General features: G+C 38.1%; 1 protein-coding gene and 1 long non-coding RNA gene across 15 annotated transcripts in view; one reads left to right on the plus strand and one right to left on the minus strand.

Annotated features, from left to right (window-relative positions):
• LOC140465825 (uncharacterized) overlaps positions 1-26,550 on the plus strand; it is a 69,985-nt gene that overhangs the window by 24,498 nt on the left and 18,937 nt on the right. For 3 of the 4 annotated variants that reach the window (XR_011955158.1, XR_011955156.1, XR_011955159.1), the window contains exon 3: positions 17,251-17,358. This is a non-coding gene — a long non-coding RNA (uncharacterized lncRNA). Of the gene's footprint in view, positions 1-17,247; positions 17,359-26,550 lie in introns of all 4 variants that reach the window. The other variant, XR_011955157.1, reaches the window with a different exon arrangement.
• The window catches only part of hdac5 (histone deacetylase 5), a 361,492-nt gene continuing 337,779 nt past the window's right edge, over positions 2,838-26,550 (minus strand). For all 11 annotated transcript variants that reach the window (XM_072561648.1, XM_072561646.1, XM_072561640.1 and 8 more), the window contains 6 exons: positions 23,312-23,409; positions 20,673-20,791; positions 17,236-17,369; positions 16,753-16,837; positions 9,850-10,003; positions 2,838-6,625 (listed from right to left, as the gene is read on the minus strand). In XM_072561648.1, coding sequence (XP_072417749.1) covers positions 6,586-6,625; positions 9,850-10,003; positions 16,753-16,837; positions 17,236-17,369; positions 20,673-20,791; positions 23,312-23,409 — 630 coding nt within the window. In that variant the 3' untranslated portion in view covers positions 2,838-6,585. The remainder of the gene's footprint in view (positions 6,626-9,849; positions 10,004-16,752; positions 16,838-17,235; positions 17,370-20,672; positions 20,792-23,311; positions 23,410-26,550) is intronic.

Here is a 26,550-nt window from a genome sequence, read left to right on the forward strand (position 1 = left end):
GTCAGAGGTGGAGTGGTGACCTTATGGAGTTTTTCAAATTATGAGGGACATGGATAGGGTAAATAGACAAGTTCTTTTGCCCTAGAGGGCACAGATTTAAGGTGAGAGAGGAAAGATTTAAAAGGGACCTAAGGGACAACTTTTTTTACGTAGAGGGTGGTGCATGTATGGATTGAGTTGCTAGAGGAAGTGATGGAAGCTGGTACAATTACAAGATTTAAAAGGCATCTGGATGGGTACATAAATAGGAAGGGTTTAGAGGGATATGGGCTAAATGCTGGCAAACGAAGTAGATTTATTTAAGATATCTAGTCGGCATTGTCTGTGTTGTACAACTCTAACTCTTTAACCTAAAGACTCAGGACAGAATACAACAGAGAAATGACAAACAGGTTTGCCTGTGAAATGATCTTCCTGAGTGCAACTGCTCTAATTGCAGATGATTATCATTTTTCAAACTCAGCCTCTTAGTACCCACTACTGTCACTCCAAGAATTTTGGTGTTTCCAGTAACAAGTATCATTTTTATGAGACATCCATTCTTGTCATACTTGTCTGCATCTGCACTATTATTATATCTGTTCTTAACTGCACCAACCCCCAACATGTGGATTTGTAACTAGTATGCTGTCAACAGCAAATATTACTGCTAGCATTATTTACACTGAACGTTCCATTTGATTATACTTAGGATAGGCTGATAAACCTCCCATTTGTAGAGGGTCATGATGTATGTTAGGCATTGCTAGTCTGTGGAAATTAGAAGTTGTCATCAAGTCACAGCCAGAAAAAGTTAGAAAGTTACCTTTAAATCATGATTTTGGCAGAACACCTTTGATGTCATCAGGATGCCCTAAATGTTTTGCAATGAGCTATTCTGGAATTGCTCTCAGCACTATCAAGTGAATGTAACAAACGATTTACACACAGTCCTTGAAGCAGGAATTGAATGACTAGATAATCTTTTCCTAAAGTAAGATGTGAGAGGACATTCATTCTCTATTCTTCTTTGAAAAAGGCCTGTGCGTAATACAAAAGCTCACTGTTAAAAGCCAATTTCCTTTCCCATTCTTTGTTCCAAAATGTGTGAACTCATATTTTTCTAGTCTCTAGCTGGGTTTGTCACATCCTAATTGGGGTCATCAGCAATCAAGTGCAGTATCCCCCATATCCAGATAACCCATGGTGTCAAAGGCAAGGTGCTAACTGGAAAGAAGTTTGGCTGCCTGGCAAAAAGCAGACAGTAGGGATGAAAGGGTCCTTTTCCGGATGGCAGCCAGTGACAAATGGTGTACCACAAGGCTCAGTGTTGGGATCATACCTTTTCACTTAACGATCTAGATGATGGAACTGAGGGCATTCTGGCTAAGTTTGCAGACAATACAAAGATAGGTAGAAGGATAGGTACTATTGAGGAGGCAGGGAGGCTGCAGAAGGATTTAGACTGGTTAGGAGAGTGGGCAAAGAAGTGACAGTTGGAGTATGGTAGGAAGAATTGAGGCATGGACTATTTTCCAAATGGGGAAAAAATTCAGAAGTCAGAAGGGTAAAAAGTTCTAGTCTACATTTCTCTCAAGATAAACTTGCAGGTTGAGTCAGTAGTTAGGAAGACAAATGCAACAATGGCATTTATTTTGAGAGGGCTTGAATATAAAAGCAGGGATGTACTTCTGAGGCTCTGGTCAGGCCACATTTGGAGTATTGTGCACAGTTTTGGGCCCGATATCCCAGGAATAATGAATTGGCCCTGGAGCATGTTCAGAGGAGGTTCACATGAATGGTCCCAGGAATGAAAAGCTTAACATATGAGGGACATTTGAGGCCTCGAAATTGATAAAAATGGGGGGGGGGGGGTGAAACATACAGAATTCTGAATCGCCTGGGTAGAGTAGATGTTGGTAAGGTATTTCTATTGGTAGGAGAAACTAGGACCCAAGGGAAGTAGGGCCTTAGAGTAAAGGGAAGACCTTGCAGAACAGAGCTAAGGAGAAACCTCTTCATCAAGAGAGTGGGGGATCTATGGAATTCATTGCCACAGAAAGCTGTGGAGGCCAGGTCATTCAGTATATTTAAGACTGAGATAGATAGGTTCTTGAGTATCAAGGGGATCAAGGGTTATGGGGAGAAAACAGAAGGGGAGCTGATTGCTCAGCTTCCGTCCCAAATCCCAAATGGTTACTGGGTTTAAGGACAGGATAGAATTTACAATGTACATCCCAACAGCAATAATAAATCACAGAAGAAACACTACATACCTAAAATAATAAACTGTAAGAAAAAGCTATTCAAAGACTGCTCCATATCTGACATTTACCTAATATTAATCTATTAATAACTGTATAAATTGGACAGATATTCCGTTATTGTTACGGCCTTGACTTCTGCTATGTTATGTTTTCATTTGTCTTGCCAGTTTGGTATTGCTCTGAACTGGTGAGTGCAGGGCATCACTTGGGACCCTTTCCTCTCAACACCTACATATATCTTTCCACGGGGTCACTGGGTTCAACTCAAAATGGGAACCTGAGATCATTCTTTCCACTATTTAGTCCAGGAGTGCTGAAGTGAATTGAAGCAGCCTCACTGTTGCCCACTGCAGTCTGGAAATTAAGAGTAGGTCCTCCTTGTCAACCAACTGAAGAATTTATCAACATTTTGTAATAGTTTCACAGCATCAAGAATTACAAATGAGTCATCGAGAGCCACTGTCCTTGTAGTTTAACGAGATGTTTCTTCCGTCTGCCCATGCGCATGATTTAAGTTGTCAGCATGATAAATGGTGCTGAATATTATACATTGCAAAATATGAGCACATTAGGTGATTGGAGAGACACACATTTTGCCAGAAACAAATAAATTTATTTACACAAACACAAATGTTATAACATGATACAAAATACTGGACTCCAAACAATACAGAAAGGGAAGATGGAGTGACAGAGGGAGAAGGAAATCTGAGATTTACATTAATTTGAAGGTGACAAAAATTATAAACAACTCCTACGATACAATACTGTTAATAAATCACTATACATACACTTAGCACTTCACCTAAATACAGACATTAAACTTATTGACAATTCTATTAGTGACACTGGGTGGTGTCAATGGATACAAAAACAATAAAAATGTGGCTTAAATGTAAATTTAACAATTGTTGTAGTTATACATTTGAAAATAAATTCAAATAGATTGTTGCCGACACAGCAAGGAAATGGTTATAGACAGACTGTTTCACCACATTGATACATCCATCCTCCAGTAGATTCTAGATAAAGGCTTTTTACCTCATAGGAACAAGTATATATCAAGGCAGAATAAAATAAACAAGAAAATAATTGTTCCATAGTCAATTATGGTTACCAAGACTGTATTGGTGAAAAGATTACAGCAACACAGTACAATTTAATAACACACGGCATATCTGCACTCTTCTGTGATACAGTGTAATGCAAGCTGTCATTAAAACTTGCTTCTTTATTCCTCCAACAGAGATGTCTATTATAATTATAAATTTAAACACCAAGCTTTGTATACCCCATTGGACAATCTAGCATAAGGAGTGTTGGCAAAGCAAAGTTTGCACTTGCAGAGAATCCTAAAGGGAAATAACGATTATTAGTCTCCCAGTTTGAATGTTTAATATGAACCAGGTAACTAATTCAAATGGCATTTTCAGTTTTCCTTTTTTTATATTTGATTTGATTTTTCTGTTGAAGGTGCTTGATAGAACCAAAAATATTATGAAGCAAGTCCATCTATCACTAAAATCTACAGGATTGGCCCTGGAAGAAGCATTTTCCAGACACTAGGCACACATTGGAAAAATCAATATTTGTACAGGAAACCCAGTTTCACTGTTTAAAACACATTACTTTCTCCATCTTACAGCTGAGCAGTCATGCTAGATTCATCTTAAACTGTATTTAAAACAATGTAACAGCACAATTTTTTGTACAAACATTAAGATTTGAACAAATAATTTAAACAAACTCCCATCTTCACCCTAATCGTATACATTTATAAGGTCACCATGAAATCCATATTTCATTTCAAATCTCACTAACTTTAGTAATGAAATTGTTACTTTCATCTTGAAAGCTAATACATTAATGCTGCAGCATTCTCATGGTCAGAAAAGCCCATCCAGTGGACCCAAAAAATCAAGCAACTTCTTGTTAAAACTTTCCATCACTTCATAAATAAAGGAATGAAAACAGGATTCAACTAAAACTAAAAGGAATGTATGCACAACTGTTACAACTGGAATCTTCAATTGCATTCCAGCCAAGACTTTAACATTACTATATCCACCCAAAGTCATTATTGAAAAAGTTATAGTATTTATCCACCCAAACAGCAGCAAATCTATGAATTTAAACAATATATTCTATATATACAATATTTATATTGTATGTCTTTAAGCCAGAAATGTAAAATATATTTTGTTTACTAAAATACATCAATACCAAGCTGCTTGCGTGAAAAAAACACCATTTTACAAAATTCACGCCAATGTTGCAGATGGCAAGTAAAGCTTCATTCACTGTTGTGAAATGCATGGACTGCACTTGTATTACCTTCTAAGGCCAACCCAAGTACGGCAGCAAATCTTCAGTTAACCTGTATTGAGAGGCCCAGCCCTTCACTTCAAACATTTACAGATTCACTGAATCAATCTTATAGTGTCTGTCTACTGTTTACAACACCAACCGTGTACAACACAGGTCCAAGTCTGTCATTCAAGGTCTCTTTGATGTTATTTTCTATTTACGTGAATATTGGTTTAACAGCAGGACAAAGTCCACAAACATTCATTCAGTCATGGAGTCTCTCATCTATTTCTTATTTAGTAACACAACATATTTTCTACTGGTGAACCTAGAAAACCTACTTCTCTATAACCTTTACATGATTAAATATGTACGTTTTTGCACAAACTAATTTGTGAAACTTCTTCATTCTTTTACTAGGGCCCGCAACTTGGTTTCTTAGTTAACTATTTAACCAGGTCTTGCTTATCTGCCAAGGTAATAAAACGTTTTGACCCTTAAAACACTAAATAAACAATCTTTAAAATTTATTGTGTAATGAAGTGGTGAAATCCCGCACCTCTATACTCCCCCCATCCCACAACACCATCTAGTGTCCGACTACTCCAATCATTTGCTTACTGAGCAATCCTCTGTGAGCATTCAAGAAAAAAACGAATCTGTGCAAGTTATACTGCATAGCATATCTGTTCAATTAAACAAAGATTATCAGGGTTATCATTTTGCTTCCAATCAGGGCACTTAATGCCACAATTTAACAACCGCTGTACCTGCATTATTAAAAGCCTATTAACTTAATTAATTTTGGAAAGGCATTAAGATAAAACATACATCATTAACGGCCTTCTTGATTAAAATACATGAATTGAATTCTACCAATTATTAGATGCTCAAATTAAACACTACTATTCATGAAAAGAAATAGTTAACAGAACATCTTAGAAATTCAGCTGAAAATATTCCAAAGTTAGACCTACAGTCCAAAAATCTCTGGTTCTCCTTTCCAGTTGAACCACAATACAAAAGCAAACAGCAGACCACCTTACCCAGCAGAAACTGAAATCTCCTTAAACACGTATTAAGGAGATACTTTTAAAAAAAACACAAAATAAACATTTTCAGAATACATAAACAATAAAATTGTATGAAAATTATATTGAGTTAACCTCTCTTTTTAAATTTAAAGCTTTCAAGGTAACAAAGAACAAGGGAACCAAATTAGGCTACTTCAAATAGCAACCAGAGAACCTCAAAAGATATACATAACAATATTACAAGACTATTTACACAACTAAACAAAAAACAAAAATCAAGATAACAATTGGTCATCAGCAAATTCACAAATAAAGTTTAAGAAATATTACAAAAATGAAATAAATAAATCAAACCTAAAGTTTATACAGAGAGGGGTATTGTTCATCAATGTGTTTAAAAGTAGCTGAAGATTTTTAAATTGGGTGATCATGTCATCTTTGACTATGTTCCAAAAACCAACAGCAGTATTTCACTGATGTAAATTAAGGCATTTAAAAATGAAGTTGTGAGTTTCAACTACTTTTTTTTGAAAAAGGCACAAATTTCCTTTCAATTCTCACGACAAAATTATTATGCTGCTTCCTCTCCATCACTTTTTCTTTCCTGCTTTTCAACATCCTCTTGGAAGCAGACTTATCAACTCTTATAACCATTTCAAACGTTCACATCTTACCTCTGCACTTAGGCTAGAGATCTGAAATCAAAGCCTCAAGTGTTTTGTAACCTTTAAAACATTATTCTCCCTTAAGGGAGAACAGAGGAACTTTGAAGAAATACAAAGCTGCGGTGTCCCTTTAAACTCTTCCAATTTCAGGTCTTCAAATACAGACAGATTGGCTCGTGAATCTAGCTTGAGGACTAGATGTTTTTCACAACAGTTCAAGTTCAATACAATAACACTGTCAGAGGCAGACAATGGACACTGTATGTCTGATAGACTTTAAAGGAGGTTACAAGAAAGATTCACACAGGTGACAGTAATATGACCATTGGCACTTTACATTGCTGGCTCTTCTTCCATTGGTTCATCTCCCTGCCTATATAAAAAAACACAAAAATAAAGAGTTTTTTTTCTAAATCTTATCATAAAGGGGATCAGAAATAGAGATCTACAAAGTTTCCAACTATTTTAACTACTACGTTTTCTCACTTTTTTTTCAGGTAATTTTTAATTTCAGTTTGTTTCTCAAAATATCTCTGGAAATGCATCATATTTAGTTAAAAATCCAGTTGACCAGTGAGGAAAAACAATATTGTATTGATGTATATCAGGGAAAATTCTAACTAAGAAATAAACATAGCACACTTGTATTAAATTACTCTTTTCTGATAGCAAAAATGCAAAGTTTAAACTTATTTACATTACTTGTATAAATATTGTTAGACAGGATCAAGAGTGGAGCTAGAAAAAGCACAACAGGTCAAGTAGCATTAGAGGAGGAGGGGAGTTGATGTTTCAGGTCGGAACCTTTCATCAGGACTTGGGGGAGGGGAAGGGGGCTGCAAAATGAATTAAGGAGGGGGATGGAGCTGGGCAAAAGGTGATAGGATGGTGATGGGTGGATGCAGGTAAGTGGCGGCTGTGGTGAGTGGGAAGGGTGGAGTGGATAGCTGGGAAAGAAGACGGAAAGATAATGTTAGCTTAAAAGGGGCAGGGTGGACAGGGAGGGCTCGGCCTGAGATGAGGTGGGAAAGTGGAGAGACTGGAAGCTGGTGAATTCTAAGTGAAGGTCGTTTGGTTGTAAGCTTACAATGCAGAAGATGAATATTATTAGACACCAAAGAAAGAGCACACATACAGCCTCCATGGTTAATTAAAATTTTATGGTAGCTAGAAATGGAAATTTCAGGTCTAATCAAAGTTTGTTTAATTCTGGTACAAGGTGGTAGAAAATTTTAATTCTTCTTCCATTAAAATTGACAAGATATGCAGTAACTTGAATAAATCATGAAACAAAGTGGGTACATAAAACTGAAAAAAAACCCATCAGATTACATTTAAGCAATTTTGAATTATGAGTTTGAATTTAACCCGGGGAATAAAAATAAACCTGAAAATGAAGATTATATGATATATTATGGTTAAGAACTGAATAAATTCAAATGAACTCTGATAAAGTCTAGTGCAGGGCCGCCATAGAAAACAGACCAGCGGACACATCTGTACTTGACAAAGTTACAGCTTTGCAGCCGAAGTACTTTAAGGTCAGGACTGCTAGTTGTTTATATATGGTATCACATCTGGAACTATCAATTATTCTATTTATACAATGAAATCAGTGCTGAGAAATGCCAGCAAATATTAAACTTTAATGTTTCAAAGTTAACTGTACATAAACCAATCCAATCTGTAGTTTCTGACAGGTACTGAAACCGAACTGGAAAGTGGCTTCCTATCACGAAGCCTTAATTGTTCAAAAATGGCTCTTCTGATAGGTCAGAAAGGCATTTCAGTGATTAGCTAAGTTTAGCACAGACTAGTAAGGTCCCAGGCCTGACCCCAATCTGTTATCTGATCTCAGTAGGAAGGTTTATAATAAATCAGTCACTCTGTTTTTGGGCCATGGAATGAAAAAATAAGGTGTAATTTCTGCCCTTGACTGATATTCTGTGACCAGTTTTATAAAGTGCAAGTGCTCAAACTTTGAATGAAGCTTGGTCAAGCACAGCTACAATGATCAATGTGAGGACAAAAAAAATGACAAAGTGATTATTTTCTGAAAATTACACCATTGTTGTAAGAATTAAGATGGGGGTTGAAGAATGAAAGCTTGTAAAATTTGCCAATTAATAATTGGTGCAACTTCAATAAGTCAGGCTCTAAATAAAGTTCAATTCTAAATAACAATTTAATCACAAACCCAAAGCAGTATCCACATCCATAAGGGCTTGTGAGAAAGCTGCATAAAAATGCTTCTCAAAATCCCTTTCTCTGCTGTTGAAATAGTACTGAAAGAGGTTGACAAAGTGCACACACTTTCTGAAGAAAATGCAGACATGCTGCTTATGAAGCAAATGAATCATGAACATGGTTTGTCATGGATTTATCTCCAGATCTGCTGCTGGCTTTGCCACTAAGAAATGGTTTTTGATTTAAGAATATTCCATGTTTACAAGACATATTCCTCCCAGGAGGAAGTGAGGACTGTAGATGTTGGAGATCTTAAAAATGTGTTGCTGGAAAAGCGCAGCAGGTCAGGCAGCATCCAAGGAGCAGGAGAATCGATGTTTCGGGCATAAGCCCTTCTTCAGGAATGAGGGAGGTGTGCCAAGCAGACTAAGATAAAAGGTAGGGAGGAGGGACTTGGGGGAGGGGCGTTGGGAATGCAATAGGTGGAAGGAGGTTAAGGTGAGGGTTATAGGCAGGAGAGGTTGGGAAGATGATTGCAGGTCAAGAAAGTGGTGCTGAGTCCAAGGGTTGGGACTGAGATAAGGTGGGGGGAGGGGAAATAAGGAAGCTGGAGAAATCTGCATTCATCCTTTGTGGTTGGAGGAACCAGCTTCTCCAGCTTCCTCATTTCCCCTCCCCCCACCTTTACTCAGTCCCAACTCTCGGACTCAGCACCGCCTTCTTGACCTGCAATCTTCTTCCCGACCTCTCCGCCCCCACCCCCTCTCCAGCCTAACACCCTCACCTTAACCTCATTCCACCTACTGCATTCCCAATGCCCCTCCCCCAAGTCCCTCCTCCCTACCTTTTACCTTAGCCTGCTTGGCACACCTTCCTCATTCCTGAAGAAGGGCTTATGCCCGAAACGTTGATTCTCCTGCTCCTTGGATGCTGCCTGACCTGCTGCGCTTTTCCAGCAACACATTTTTCATCTTCCTCCCAGGACAACAACAATTTACTTCAGGTGCTGTCAGTTATAAGAAAGCAGTAATATTGCAAGTGGAAAGACAGATTTAGACATTTATGCCATGCTGAGAAAAGCCCTGCTATTATAATTACTCAGGGCTACAAGGCCATAAAGCATGGCAATAATGATATCAGGGGAAATAATGAAAATGCTGGTGAACCAAAAGACAAAATCCTCATATCTGATTCTGTCAAAATTATTATGTTTTTGAAGAGATAAAATCTGATGGTGGGTTGGAAGTCTGGTTTGCTGAATCCAACCAATTGCTTAATGGTAAAAACAGATTAGCCTCAAATAAAGTTAATTTAGTGGCAGGAATAACCAAGTATACTTTTCTTTTGAAATTAAACTGTGCTAATTAATATTATCTAAAAAAGAAAACCCAGAATTTTGTGACATGTTACCTGGCCTCTGGTTCAGAATTGCTTTGTGCAGTGTCTACTGACAGAGAGGCTAATGCTGTAACAGTTTCTGCTTCTTCTTTTTCATGCTTTTGGGCTTCTAGCAGCGAGTAGCCTACAGTAGAAGCATAGCGCTTCACCGAACTCCAGTGTTTACCTGGAAGTCAAATCACAATGGCTTGGAATATTTGCTAAATTCTTAACTTATACGAATAACTATAATGAATATACAGTGTTACTGTCCAATACTGTGAACAGATATAAAATATGACAACAATATACCATGCAACAATTACACAACAACTATTCTTTCTTGAGTAAATGTAGAGAAGGCACTTCAGAGAAATTCTACAATAATTGCAGTCACAACAGAGTCTGATCTTTTTGTCAACTAATCTCTGTGCATGCCCACTCTGTTCTTTGTGATTGCCTCTTTAATCTATTCTGGGATGCTGAGGCAGAGGGCAGCTAACCAACTGAATGACATACACTGGCATGCTGGTTTACCAGTTAATCCACTGAGAAGGCGTACACCACAGGATTACAGAAGGGTAATAAGGCAGAATGAGACCTCTTGGCTCATCATGTGTGCATCCGTTCTTCAAATAAGCATCAAGACATTCTCCCACCTCTTCCCTATACTGTTGCACATTTAAAAAAAAATTAAATAACCATCCAAAGTCCGCCTGAATACATCAACTGAATTTGCTTCCATCACATTTCCAGGCAGTGCATTCCAGACTTGAATCACTGGTGTGAAAAACTTTTTCTCACCCAATTATACCCTCTGATTCTTGATCCTCTTATGATTGGAAACATTTCTACTCTACCCAGCCCCCTCGTGATTTTGAAAACTTCTATCAGATCTTCTCTTAGCTATTCTCTCTAAGGAGGACAGTCTAACTATATCCTCCCCATCCTCATAACTGAAGTTTCTCGTTCCTGGATCCATTCTTGTAAGTCTCTTCTCGCCAATCCATTCGCATTCTTCCTATAGTGTGACAATGGAATTGAACACAATACTCTATAGCAGACTATGGGACACTCGGCTCAGTTGACTGGACAGCTGGTTTGCAATGCAAACTAACACCTAAAGACAGGTTCAATTCCTGCACTGGGTGAGGTTACCATGAAAGATCCTCCTTCTCAATCTCTCCCCTCAACTGAGATGTGGTGACCCTCAAGTTAAATCACCAAGAATCATCTCCCTCTATTGAGAGAGCAGCCTTATTGTTCAGTAGGACCGTGATGACTTTACCTTTTAATCTAGCTAAGGTCTAACAGTTGTCCTTTACAAGTTTAGTATCAGCTCCTTGGTCTTGAAGTCAACGTTCCTATTAATAAAACCCAGAATATGCTTTACTAACTGCTCTCTCCACCTGTCCTTCCACTTTCAGTGATCTGTACTTATACGTATACTGCTCCTGCACCCCTTTCCAACGCTACCCCTCATGTTATTTCATATATTCATGTACTTTCTAACAAAATGCATCACCTCATACTACTCAGCATTGTATGTTATTTACCAACTTTCCGTTCACTCAACCAACTTATTTGATGTCCTTTTGATGTTTTAAGTTGGCCCTGTGCAAAGTTTAAAATGCTGTCAAGTTTCCTATCATCTGAAAATGTTGAAATTCTATCCTGGACATCAAAACTGATATCATTTGGTTGGAAAGCAAGGATCTTAGAACTAAATCTTGCAAACTCGAAGACAAACCATCCAGCCTGACAAATATCCACTGATCGCGATCTGTTTCTTATCATTCAGTGAATTTTGTACTTATGTTGCTACCTCCTATTCCATGGATTAAACTTTTCTTGCAAGTTTGTTGTGTGGCACTGTACTGAATCTTCAGGAAGTTGATGTATCATTAGCATTACCCTTATTAACTTGGTTACCTCTTCAGAAAACACCAGAAAAATAGTGAAACATAATTCCCCTTCAGAAATCCATACTGGCTCTTCCGAATGAACCCATCTTTTCCCTGTGACTACTCTTTCCTAAACAATTGTTTCCAAAAGCTTCTCCACACTGACTAGTCTGCAATTGCAGGGCTTGTCCTTGATAGGGATGACAGTGGAAGAACAATGGCGGATATTTCTGTGGATAATGCAGAAGTTGCAGGATCAGTTCATTCCTAAAAGGAAGAAAGATCCTAGGAGCAGGTATGGGTGACTGTGGCTGACGAGGGAAGTTAAGAAACATACAAAGTTAAAAGAGAAAAAGTATAACATAGCAAAGATAAGTGGGAAAACAGAGGACTGGGAAGCTTTTAAAGAACAACAGAGGATTACTAAGAAGGAAATATGCAGAGAAAAAATGAGGTACGAAGGTAAAATAACCAATAATATAAAGGAGAATAGTAAAAGCTTTTTTAGGTACGTGAAAGGCAAAAAAACGGTTAAGACTAAAATTGGACCCTTGAAGACAGAACAGGGGAATATATTAAGGGAACAAAGAAATGGCAGAAGAATTGAATTGGTACTTCAGATCTGTGTTCACTGGGGAAGACACAAGCAATGTCCCAGAGGTAACAGTGGCTGAAGGACCTGAAATTAAGGGAATTTATATTTGCCAGGAATTGGTGTTGGAGAGACTGTTAGGTCTGAAGGTTGGTAAGTCCCCAGGGCCTGATGGTCTACATCCCAGGGTACTGAAGGAGGTGGCTCGAGAAATCATGGATGCATTGGTGATTATTTTCCAGAGTTCGATAGATTCGGGATCACTTCCTGCGGATTGGAGGGTGGCTAATGTTGTACCACTTTTTAAGAAAGGTGGGAGAGAGAAAACAGGAAATTATAGACCAGTTAGTCTGACCTCATTGGTGGGAAAGATGCTGGAGTCTATTATAAAGGATGAAATTATGACACATCTGGATAGTAGTAACAGGATAGGTCAGAGTCAGCATGGATTTATGAAGGGGAAATCATGCTTGACCAATCTTCTGGAATTTTTTGAGGATGTAACTCTGAGGATGGATGAGGGAGATCCAGTAGATGTAGTGTACCTGGACTTTCAGAAAGCTTTTGATAAAGTCCCACACGGGAGGTTAGTGAGCAAAATTAGGGCGCATGGTATTGGGGGCAAAGTATTACCTTGGATTGAAAGTTGGTTGGCTGACAGGAAACAAAGAGTAGTGATAAACGGCTCCATTTCGGAATGGCAGGCAGTGACCAGTGGGGTACCACAGGGATCAGTGCTGGGGCCGCAGCTTTTTACAATATATGTTAATGATATAGAAGATGGTATTAGCAATAACATTAGCAAATTTGCTGATGATCCTAAGCTGGGTGGTAGGGTGAAATGTGATGAGGATGTTAGGAGATTACAGGGTGACCTGGACAAGTTAGGTGAGTGGGCAGATGCATGGCAGATCCAGTTTAATGTGGATAAATATATGGTTATCCACTTTGGTGGCAAGAACAGGAAGGCAGATTACCACCTAAATGGAATCAATTTAGGTAAAGGGACAGTACAGAGAGCGATCCTGGTGTTCTTGTACACCAGTCAATGAAGGTAAGCATGCAGGTACAGCAGGTAGTGAAGAAGGCTAATAGCATACTGGCCTTCATAACAAGAGGGATTGAGTATAGAAGCAAAGAGGTTCTTCTGCAGCTGTACAGGGCCCTGGTGAGACCACACCTGGAGTACTGTGTGCAGTTCTGGTCTCCAAATTCGAGGAAAGACATTCTGGCTATTGAGGGAGTGTAGCGTAGGTTCACGAGGTCAATTCCTGGAATGGCGGGACTACCTTACGCTGAAAAACTGGAGCAACTGGGCTTGTATACCCTTGAGTTTAGAAGACTGAGAGAGGATCTGATTGAGACATATAAGATTATTAAAGGATTGGACACTCTGGAGGCAGGAAACATGTTTCCGCTGATGGGTGAGTGCCGAACCAGAGGACACAGCTTAAAGTACGGGGTAGACCATTTAGGACAGAGATGAGGAGAAACTTCTTCACCCAGAGAGTGGTGGCTGTGTGGAATGCTGTGCCCCAGAGGGCAGTGGAGGCCCAGTCTCTGGATTCATTTAAAAAAAGAGTTGGATAGAGCTCTCAAGGATTATGGAATCAAGGGTTATGGAGATAAGGCAGGAACAGGATACTGATTAAGGATGATCATATTGAATGGGGGTGCACGCTCAAAGGGCAGAATGGCCTACTCCTGCACTTATTGTCTATTGTCTATTGATATGATCACAGCTGATGATATTACTGGACAAATAAGATCCCAGATTGAAAGTTGGCTTATGGATCATGTTTTGTTTTGCCTTTAACCAAAAGACTTAAATGAGAGGTGGTCTCTTACTGAAACATAAGCACACTATGTTATAGATTTTGTTTTAACAATAAAACCAAATTTATTAATCAAAGAAATGAAGGTAAATGCAAGAAACCAAACTTTATTTTTATAATGCAAATTCGAAGAGCTTTAAACACAACAGAATTATAATTTTATATAAAATTATAATCCCATCCCACTTCTTTAAAATTTCCAAAACAATAACATCCCTTGTACAGGACCCAGAAGCAACCCTTGTACAATACTTGCACCAGAGAAAAAAAAACTCATCCTGACACCTTGATAGGCTTAAGGTAATCACAACTTCAACTCCTAGACTGGAAATGCTGTTTGACTCTTTCTGGAGCTACCATACACCTGATCTTCAACGTATTCAGTTTCAAGTAACCTCTTGAGGCTTTTATTCCAATACTTCTGGTTTGGGACTATCATTGATGCCTTATTTTAAGGAAATCTAGTTTTCTATATCCTTCTCAGGAGCACTGCTCTACACCACCATCTCCATCCAAGGATTTTACAGAACAGCTCAAAAATAAGTAAAACTACAAAAACGTCTTTCCTTTTAAGCTATGAGTGCTCTCCCAAGTCTAAAAAAATCCCAAAGTCTAGAATTTCTAATAGGCCTTAAAGTATAGTGGTTACCTTGCTAAATTGGAAGATATCCCAAAGTAAACAAAATGCCATCAGTGCTGCCAAAGTTGCTCTCACAAACTGTTTAAAACAAATCAGCATGGCTACAGAAATACACACAAGTTAAGTAACAAGTTTGGACACACAGAAATCCCATACATCCTAATCCAAACTTAAAACAAATGATATTAAAAAAAACAAGGGAGCAAAGTTTGTAGTTCTCCAGTGTTCTGCCACTTTCTGAGTTTTGGGAACACTGGAGACTTGCAAACCGAAATCCTACAATGGGCTTGCAATTGCCATTCTTACTTCCTACAATATCATTGCAATTCTGGGACCTCCAGTCACTTTACATACCAATAATCTATCCAATGGCCCTTCCTTATCAATTTTTAACCCTTCTAGCCACAGAGTTGCCTTCTCCGTCATCATGATCTGTGTTGCATCCACCTCCTTCATAAAAACAGATGCAACGTAATAATTTAATTCCTCAGCTATGTCCCCTGCCTCCATGTTTAAATCCCCTTTTTGATCTTTAATCTGCCTTAGTCCTTTTACCACTCTTTTTCTATTTATGTGCCTATAGATGATGTTGGGGTTCTCCTTCATGATGGCTGCAGCATTTTCCCATAATTCTTTGCTTTTCTAATTTGATTTTCACTTTGTTTCAACCTTACATAATTCTTCTCAGTCCTCAATTGTATTTTTTGATGCTTGTTCATAAGCACATTTCTCTTCTTTAATTTGTAATCTATGAGCTTTGTTATCCATGGAGCTCTGGATTTATTTGTCTTTCCTTTCCCTTTTGGATCTTTCTTGTACCTGAATCACTTTCTTTAGATAGCCCATTGTTCAGTTAAAGTTTGCCCTGCCTACCTCTGTTCTGGCCTTATACTTAATAAGAATGCTGAGTATTAATGCCTTCATTCACAAATTCAGCTCAGCTTCCACAGCACTATAAATGTTAGTTTGGAATAACGCAGGACCATTTTCTGGTTGGTTGAATACATTCACTGAGTTTATGATAAATACACCTCTACTGCCTGTTAAGCACTGATTTTACTGTGGAGAAATACCTTAAGCATAGGCAGATTTGGAACAAGCACTTTGATTTTCTGATGGATAATTGCTTCAGCAGTGTAAAAAGAAACACGCACCATGTCAATGCAATAGTCCTGACACAGCTGACTCCTGAGAATTTGAAACTTTTGGTGAGCAATTACCCGATGTCTGGAACCCTCTGAGAAAGTGCTCAACTCAGAGTTAGAGTTGAAGGGTTATGACCGACTTAGCATTTATCAAGAGAGAATGGAGGAGTGAAAACGAATCTGACTCCTGTGAAACTGGTTAAACTGACCTCTCTAATTCACTACTAACTCACCCCTGTGACCATTAGAGGGATATCTAACCGACCTGATCACACTTTCTGGCTCTTGCCAATTGTAACCTCTCCCCCCACAACTGAACTATACGTGTCCCCTGTCACCTGTGAACACAAAACAAGGATAGTCTGCTCTACCATTCAATAATGTCACAGCTGATTGGATTAACCTGATTTTGTGGCTTGCAATATTCTCTGCAATTGATGGCCTGTGGAGGTCAGGAAGGCAAAAACTCAGACAAACATGCTGAGCTTTCAGAACAAATACCAATGACCTACCAGGTTGTTTACACTCACTTCTAGTGGCTTAAGTATGGAGAGAACACAGCCCTTGAGGATGTACCTTGCACTGTGGCAGGCAGTATTTTTGGTTAAGTTTGTTTTACAACATTCCTCCCCAAGTCAGGGCTTTAAGTGCTGGCAGCATTGTAATGTAAAGTTGGCATTAAGGAACAGCCATTTTAGAAGTGGCTCAAAACTTGAAAGTATTTTTTTAACCAGCATTATTGTCAAACAGTCTTATGACAGATATTTATTACATCAATGTGTTAATAAGCGGTTAGGTTATGAGCAATGAGACAACTTACTCTGAATTTCTATAACTTTTTCTAGTGATGCAACAGCATTTGTGTTGGGTTTTTGTTGAAGTATTTCTTGTGGAAGAGGATCAAGCTAGGGAATAAAATAAATAATACATTATTATAATCAAGCATTAATTACGCCACTATTGCCTGGAAAAAAAACCTTGTGACTTTTATTTTCCACTTTCAAAAAGTGAGATTTTAAATTATAAGAGTTATTGCTTCCACTAACTGAATTTGTAATGCATTCTTGATCATCAAGATTCTCGGTATGTACGTTAACAAAAAAAATTGATTGGAAAAGTTTAAATGTCCTAAAGACACAGTGAGATTTTAGCTGAATCACTGAAATGTTAATGACATTATTTACTTAAATTACATTCTACACTCCAATATATCAAGCATGGATTGTCAGTTTAGCACCTATGCCTGTTAAGTTAACGTAGAATGTTTACAACATGGTCTGGTTTTGATTTTGACTGTGCATACCTCATTACCCAGCAGGGCTGAAACACAGGACTCGGATGCATCACAGATGGCAGTGAGATCATGTCCTCCTTCCAAAGCAAGAACCACACGTCCTGCAGCTAGCTTCATCAGCTGTTTGGTCAGGTAGCCAAAACCTAAGAAATAAATATATATTAATCACATAAACTAACATTTATGAAGAAAATTTCTTCTCCCTATTTTCTGCACACAATCATTTTGAGAATGGTAAACTTGGAAACACATTCTATCATGAAATGAAATCATATCTTGAACATAATTTAGGATAATTAAAAACATAGAGCAATGTAAATTAATTCTATTTCCCTAATTCTTTGAAAGTACAACTATTATGCATATAATGGTGATTTTCATGTTCATGTTTCAAACTTACAGCCTTTATATTTATTTGATAAGGTCAATGATTGGACATGGAAATCCTTTGAAGATGTTTAGACTTTTGCTGTGAAATGTCAGTTCATCAACATTAGTCTCCTTCCATCTACAAATGCCGCACACAAACTTCCAAGAATTATTACAGGTTGCTGTTTTGACTTTGATGCCTCTTCCCAAACCATTGCAGCCATTGGCCATAGTGAAAAGCTTTTTCACACATTGTTGGCTTATTTCTTACTAGTAGTTTAACATTTACACTAATTATTGCAAATCTGAAGCTAAATGATTACAAAAATAATTTCAAATACATGGGAGTTATTCTCTTAAATTTCCAAGTAGTGTCTGAATTTCAACAATTTAATTTCAGTAAAGAGAAAATGAAGTCAGCATTGATTTTTGTTCCATTCTATTGCTTGAATTATGATTTAATTTTGTACTTGTCACAACTTCAATAGTTTTCCAGTCTTACCACGTACAGCCCATAAATCTGGGTGCTGAAAGGTAGTGGGATCAATTATTTCCCAAGAGCATATAACACTACAAGCACATTGAAGAATGTGGATGTCATTTAATTGTACATTTATATCTGCTGTAGTGGGAAAGATCAGAGGATGAAAGCTAATTGATATTGATCAAGCTATTCCTTTTTCTGCCATATAAATAAGACAAGCTTTTCCACAACATTTGATTTATGATAGACTCTTAAGAACAATGAAAAATGTAAATAAAAAAATAAGATTTCAATTCCCTATTATGCGGCAAAGTAGTCAGAAAAAAAAAGTCCTGCACTATTACACTTTCAGCCTGAATTAAATGGGATTCCTAATGGTCTTTTTTTTTAAACCACTTAATAGCTATTTTGTTGTTATACTGATACAGTTCTTTCAAATCTTTTCTCTTTCAGAATTAAATCAAAGATAGTGAAAGAATAGAAAAGAAATCTAGCATTCCACCTTTATAAAATGAGCTATTTAATATTACAAAAAAACTGTACTGTGTGCATTAACCTTGTTAAGTAGGAGCTAATGTAAAATGAATAATAGTTCGGTAGCACAGTGGGCGGCACGGTAGCACAGTGGTTAGCACTGCTGCCTCACAGTGCCAGAACCCAGGATTGATAAGATTCTCATCGCCTCCAGAAATGTAATTCCCTCCTCAGGCAACTGTCTGTGTGGAGTTTGCACATTCTCCCAGTGTCTGCGTGGGTTTCCTCTCGGTGCTCCGGTTTCCTCCCACACTCCAAAAATGAGAGGGTAGGTGAATTGGCCACGCTAAATTGCCCGTAGTGTTAGGTGAAGGAGTAAATGTAGGGGAATGGGTTTGGGTGGGTTAATCTTAGGAAGGTCAGTGTGGACTTGTTGGGCCAAAGGGCCTGTTTCCACACTGTAAGTAATCTAATCTAATCATGAACATAGCTCTTTTGTTGGTCGCAACCTATTGGGTGCAAATGGAATAGGCTCAACACTACACTGTGCACTAATGACCATATTCAACTCAGGTCTCTCTCTACAGCCACTTTTGTATCAACAGTTTTTCAGGTTAGATTCTTGGTGATCAGCAATGAATAATAGCTCCTGTTAATTATATAACTGCTAAACAAAAAAGTCTCACCTTGAATTTGAGCAGTGAACTAGAAACTGTAATGTTAATGGTAGCAAACAGATTTTGCATGTCAGACACAATTCTAAAATTGGCACATGTTTGAAATTATGATTCAAATTTACATTCTGATTTTTTCCAAGTTCTCTATCTTATTTTAGTCTCTGTGCTGTGATACTCAAAGTTTAATTATACTTTTAAAATTGAAGTAGTGCAATAATTTTAAAAAATGTACATTTAATTAGGCTTTAGTTTTTTTAAATATACTCAGTCAAAAAGAGAGCAACGTATTTATTTATTTAAATGAAATCAACTGGGGCCATACATATCTTTTATTTTAGGGCTAAACAGTTTTAACTGGGCTTGCAGGCTTAATTTGGAATTTTCCAAGTTGTAAATTACATTTTAAAAAGAAATTGAGAGAATTTTAATTAATTGGGTGCAAGATAATTTCTAAAGTATAAGTATAGAAACATCATTTAAATTTTGAAAGTTGAAAGTGAATTACTGTTTCAGGTACTCTGTCACCTGAGGTGATAACAAAAACGCTTAACTCTGCATATTAGATATTTCTTTAAGGTTGGAACCCAGGATTGATAAGATTCTCATCGCCTCCAGAAATGTAATGAAAGTGATTTAAAGCACTTTTTTCAAATTGTGGAGGAACCACAAAAGCACTGACAGACATGGGTGGCATGGTGGCTCTGTGGTTAGCATTGTTGCCTCACAGAGCCAGAGACCCGGGTTTGATTCCTGCCTCGGGTGACTATGTGTGGAGTTTGCACATTCGCCCCTTTCTGCGTGGGTTTTCTCTGGGTGCTCCAGTTTCTTCCCACAATCCAAAAGATGTGCAGGTCAGGTGAATTGGCCATGCTAAACTGCTCATAGTGTTAGGTGCATAAGTCAGGGGCAAATGTAGGGGAATGGGTCTGGGTGGGTTACTCTTTGGAGTGTTGGCGTGGACTTGTTGGGCCAAAGGGCCTGTTTCAATATTGTAGGGAATCTAATCTAAAGAAAACCCACCCTAACGTTTGAAACATATTTTCAGACTCCCAAAGGGAGAAACGTGCCATGATGCAGAAGATATTTATATATCCATTCATCCATTGCGTCTGCCCTGTGGAAGATGCTAACAACTCAAGTCTCAGTTGAAATACTTAGAATTTTCATGTTCAGAGCAAGAGGTAAGCTACAGCAAATGTAATAAGTTAAAGCCAGTTTTTTAATAATGGGAGTGATCAACCTTAAAAGAGTTCAAATTTTCCAAACTAACTTTCAGAGCTACTGCTTTGGTTTCCCCTCATTGGGATCATTGAGAGTAGGGTCCATACTCCTCCTTTCTGGCTCAGTCAACAGCATTACCAACAAGCCAGTGGTCAGTTGGTCTTAACATGAAGGCCTAGCAAAATAACTTTCAAGAGCCAAATTTTGGTGTGACAACTTACATTTGGCTGTCGCAGAGTATCCACCAAGTGGTGAGGGATGGCCTTCCACAGCATCAAAGCCAGCAGATACCAGCACAACGTCAGGAGAAAATTCATTGGCAATGGGCATCACTACCGTCCTAGAAAACAAAAAAAATCAAGTTGCATAGTTCTGGACTGCAGATAAGCACAAATGCTTCACATTCAAAGGTTATATATAGCTATAATTGAAAGTGATGCAGGAAGCACTAACTTGTCTCCAGAAATTTTACTACTAACCATGAAAAAAAGAACTCCGACCATTCAAGTTTAGTTTAATTCATTCTTGGGATCAGGATATCACTGGCTATGCCAACATTTATTGCCCATCCCTTTCCAATTTATCTCACTGGAAAAGAGCTTACTTACTGTTCATTTTAAGTACTAACAGATTGTACTGTATAGATTTAATTTTTGATAGCTTTCAATTCCAGTCCATTCAGATTTATAAAAGGGACACTGTCTCTTTAATGCCACTCAGGAAGCAGTTTCCTTAAACTCAAGAATGAGTTCATACCCATGAAGCGATTGAACAGTAGGTGGTCACTACTCACATTTAAGTGACTCTAGACTAACAAATAACACATGCCCATATGGTGTAAACTTTAGTCCAACAGCATTTATCATCAAATGTATTGGCACCGTGGCATATAGAAAGCACATGCAATTCTGGCAGTTGTGTGCCAAATGTAGATTTGTTTTCAATATGTCAAGCAATCAGTTTTAAAGAAAGTTCATTCTTTATGTAGTTTTCAATGCAGGAGTTAATTCAACATGTATAGCTTAAATAATAAAATAATACTCTAAATGCATTATATAGCATATCATGGTGCCAAATTATCCAGTAAAATTCCAAATCAAATCTTGTTCTCTACCAAGTTAGCTGGTCTAAATTATACCAGGTAGAAAGACACGAGAATTTGCCTCAATGTCTTCAAGCTTGGGTGGGAGCCAGGAATGCAAAGGGATTCTGTCGGGCCTTCAGTTCCCATTTATTGTCCAATCTATTTTAAATTTTACATATGTAGCAGTGAAATAATAACAGGATTCAATGTGGTTGTAATACCTTCCATGGTCATATAGGACTATACATAAAGAATTGTCACTAACAAAGGCGCTACTAAATTACAATGAGTTACCATTTTCTAGGAGAGAAGAAATCAAACCTGTCTACTGTTATCTTCATACCATAGGATTGCACTATATATTAATAGATTTCTAACAGAGCTGTTTTATCATGAGGATGTTTGAACAGACGAATGAGTGCCTATGTAGATATAATCATTCTTTCTCTATAGGACGCACTAAATACATGACGGCAAACACAGTGGAAACATGTCCGGCTCTGCTGCCACACAGGTTCCTGGAACCCAAAGATAACAAAATCTTGGTCAATTCTGGTCAATAAAATGAAAGCTCTGATGGCAAGAACAAGGTCCTTATAACAACAGGATTTTTAGAAACAATTACATTATCAGTACTTGTATTAACCTTACCGAGAGCTTACTATAAACAGTCTAAGAAACGCATGTTTAGTAAAACCAAAAAAAGTAGATAAAATTTTTTTTCTCGTAACATTCAAATTTATGCAGCAAAATTGCAACAATTCAATTCATCTGCCATCATCCTTGTTATTATTCAAAACCTTGTTATAAATGTAGCAAGGTTTGCACCTTTTTTTTGTTTGCAAACAAGAAAACAGCAGACATATGGCCTTTAAAGTCAGTAAAAGTCAGCTGAACTCCAATGATTGAAAACAGCACTGGGATAATTTTCTAACATCAAACAATGATGGCCTCAAAGACAGCAGCTGGAACTACACAAGTGTAAGAACAAACCTAAGTCTACAAAATTTGTGATATGCTGGGTATGCAAAAAGGAAAAAGGGCAGCCTTCTGGATTTCATTATATTCAATTATCTGATCCAACTTCAGCCTGACCCTGTAGCATGCAAGCAACAAAATTTGGCTTCTAGTCTGTTTAGTGTTACCCTGCCTGAGGCTCTTGACCATTTCCTGGAAGCTCCCTTTCCCAAATGTTAGTTCCTTTGAATGAAACGTTTTGCTATATTTTTTTTCCTGCACTTTATTAGATTTGTCCCCCCCCCAGAATCAACTGATTTAGGAAGTATTTATAGATAGTTCTTCAGAGCGCAAACTACAAGATGAGCAGGTCTAAATACACCATCTGTACAACTAGCAGCCCCAGCTCAGCTGCTCCAGTTCAAATTGCTGTGGTGTTAATTACATGCAGGTGAACACCTGAAGCAATATTCTAAGCTTGATTTCACTGGAAGTAAAATAATTATGAGATTCAGAAAAATAACTTAATTGCTGCAATCAATCAATATTTAATCATCAGGCTTTTAAATTAAAGCTTTTTTGTGCGATGCTAATGAATTTGTCTGGATTTTAATTGCATTATTTATTTTAGTGGAAGACTGCTACATCTAGGGTGTTATGGATAAATAGAAGATGACATGTAGGTGATGCAGGGATATATAGGTATGGAGAGAATTGCTACAATGCCAGGTGAACTTTAGTTATCAAGAAAAGCATTTTCTAAATTTGTTAGTGTTGAAAAGGTTTTTGCACAAAAGCTCCATGCAAATAAAAATTCACCTGAAAGCTGTCAAGTACTCCACATCTCCATTAGAGGGATCCACACCACCTGTCCAAGCAATATTGACATTAAATCCGACTCCAGGTCCTGTTCCAACCTTTAAAAAAAGTTATGAAAGAAAACGAAGATGTCTCTAAACAAATTTCAAAAACGAAATCACATGCAACAGATCAAAAATAGAAACTTTTGCTCCCTGACTTTAATTATTCTTAGAGCTCTAAGGAAGATATGGACACCAAGGATATTAAAACATTTCAGCCTTTGGTTCAACTCTAAGTGCTATAAACTGAAATACAAATTTAATCAATAGACAAACTACTTGCACTTTTTTGATGAATTTTCTTTTCATTTGTTCATGGGATTTGACCATCTCTGGCAAGGCTAACATTTATTGCCCAGTTGAACTGTCCTTGAAAAGAATGCCTTTATTATTCCTATTGCATTCCAGTGTGGAATTGAGAGAAATGCCTAATGTATTTTGGCCAGTCAACCTTCAAGGGAAATCCTGAGTCAAGAACAGCATCTCTTCTTTGTACATAATCTCTTCTTGGTTCATAATTACAGTCATTAAATGAAGATAATGACAATTAACTTATGCTGGCCACCATTTTCAGGCCATATCATAATAGCATTCTTTCTTTCAAGCTGAGTACAGTCAATTCTTCTATAACATGATGGTCGCGTTCTTGTGCAACCCCTGCGTTGTGGAAAAATTGTGGTTCAGAAATAGTGCTTAAAGTGTTGGTGATGTAATCATGTTACAGCCAACACACGTTTTAAAAATTCGTGCTTTAGAAACAGCACCCCCAATTTGTCAATCACACTACAGCGAATTCAGGTTGAGGAAACGCATGTTACAGCAGAAAAACTTGTTAGTGTGTGAGGAAGTCAGAGCATCCAATATGGGTTGTCCACGTCAGTTGGCTAGAAACTTGTCTTCTCTAAGAAACTGTGCATCTCTATTGCTGAAAGGGATCAGATTTTTGTCAGTGAGCAAGTACAGGAACAATGGAATATCTTCGTGAATTGCAATATTGTAATATGCATTAGGTTTTGGAATTCTATACAGAGGTTTCATTGGATCTGACAAAACGTTACCTTGCTGACAAATTCCCACTTTGGGTTACGCTTGTTTGTGGCTTGCTCGAGTGGAATGAGATTTGAGAACTCAATTCTGTTGTTGACATGTTAAATTTATACCACTGTATGTTGAAGCTCAGTTTGTCTGAGTGGATGAATGTGAATAGCAATATCATTAGAATGCCAATATCAGTACGAGTTGTGACTGCAGTCTCTCTGACAGCAGTGTTTTTGTTGTTTAAGTAGGGAACACAGTGTGACGATGACACAAAGCATTTGTATGATGGGGGGGGGTGGAGCTGGGGAATGTATTTTGTGACTCTGACATCAGCTTTTCACATACATGACTGGTGTGTAAGGTCAAGGGATACAGAGTTGGCGGCTGCAGCAGTAATGCACAATTACTGCAAAGATGTTCATATAGCACACCATTTCAATATCAGCTTAAAGAGGAACATGCTAAATTTTTTATTTATCTAGGTAACACTGCTTTACTCGACAAAACCTCAAGTATATAGATCCTAAAAAAATACATTAGCATATTATTACAGCATTACAATGCTTAAATTAAAACTCAAAGTCCAGCCACGGCATTAGAACATGAGTTTGATGTTGCTGACATCTTCATTGTTCACCTGAAACACAAATTTGACAAGCATTCCCCCCACACATTGCGCAGCTTTTTAAAAATTCATTCATGGGATGCAGGTGGTGCTGCCCAAGCTAGCATTTATTGCCTAACATTCCTAATTGCCAGGGAGAACAAGTGGTAAGCTTGAACTGCTGAAATGCTTGAACTGCTGAAATCCTTGAACTGCTGAAATCCTTGAACTGTAGGAACATGAAAAAGTTCCAAATTTTGACCCAGCAACAGTGAAGAAACTGTGAAATAGTTCCAAATTGGGATGGTGTGTGGCTTGCAGTGGGTGATCTTCCAGGTGGTGTTCCATGCATTTACTGCCCTTGTCCTTCTAGGAAGTACAGGTCAAGGATTTGAAAGCTGCTATTGGAGGAGTCTTTGTAAGTAAGTGCAGTGCAACTTTTAGATGGTACACACTTCTGGAACTGTGCATCAACGGTGAAAGAAATGAACATAGAATGTATTAGCTGGGGGGATTCTAATCAAATGGGCTGCTTTGTCTTTGATAGTGCAGAGCTTTGAGTGTTGTTGCTGCAACCATCCAGGCAAGTGGAGAGGGTTCCTTCACAATTCTGACTTAGGTCTTGTGGATAGTAGACCTTCAGTAGGGAGTGAGGAGGTCTTGTCACAGAATTCCTAGCATTTGGCATGCTCTTGTATCCACAGTATTTATATAGCTGGTGTGGCTCAGCTTGATGTCAATGGTCAGACCCAGGATGTTGCTATTTAGTAAACTTCATGATGGAAATGTTGCTGAACATCAAGGGCTGATAGTTAGATTCTCTCTGAACACTTCTGCGACGTGAATGTCACCTGTCACTTAGTAAGCTAAGACTGAATGTTGTCTATGTCTTGTCACATAAAATCATAAGTAGCTTTGCTACCTGAGAATTACGAGTAAGGTTAAACATCATGCAATCATCAACACTTCTAAACATGACATAAGGAAGGTCATTGATGAAGCTGGTTGGGCCTAGGGCACTACCCTGAGGAAATCCTGCAGTGATGGCTTGGCACTGTGGTGTTTGATCTCCCAAAAATCATAACCACTTTTCTCAATGCTAGATATGACTCCAACCAAGTGAGAATTTTCCACTTGCTTCTCACTAGTCTCCTAATTTTGCAAGTGGTCCTTTATGCCAAAGTGCTACTTTGATGCCATACTAAAAATGCTGCACTGATGCAAAGGACAGCCACACTCTCCTCACCTTTGGAATTCAGCTTTTTTCATCTTTGGACCAAAGTTGTAATGAGGTCAGAAGTTGAGTGGTCCTGGTAGAATCCAAACAGATCATCAGAAAGTAGGTTACTGCTGAACAAATACTGCTTGATGTCACTGTCGATGGCTCCTTCTACTGCTTTGCTGATGACTGAGAGTCGACTGATAGGACTGTAACTGGCCGGTTTGGATTGGTTCTGCTTTTTGTACACAGGATATACCTGGACAATTTACCACGTTCAAGGTAGATGCCAGTGTGTGGCTGTATTAGAACAGCTCAGCTAGAATTGCAACTGATT

The sequence above is a fragment of the Chiloscyllium punctatum genome, chromosome 42 (assembly GCF_047496795.1).
Source record: "Chiloscyllium punctatum isolate Juve2018m chromosome 42, sChiPun1.3, whole genome shotgun sequence".
In the NCBI taxonomy this organism is placed as follows: domain Eukaryota; kingdom Metazoa; phylum Chordata; class Chondrichthyes; order Orectolobiformes; family Hemiscylliidae; genus Chiloscyllium; species Chiloscyllium punctatum.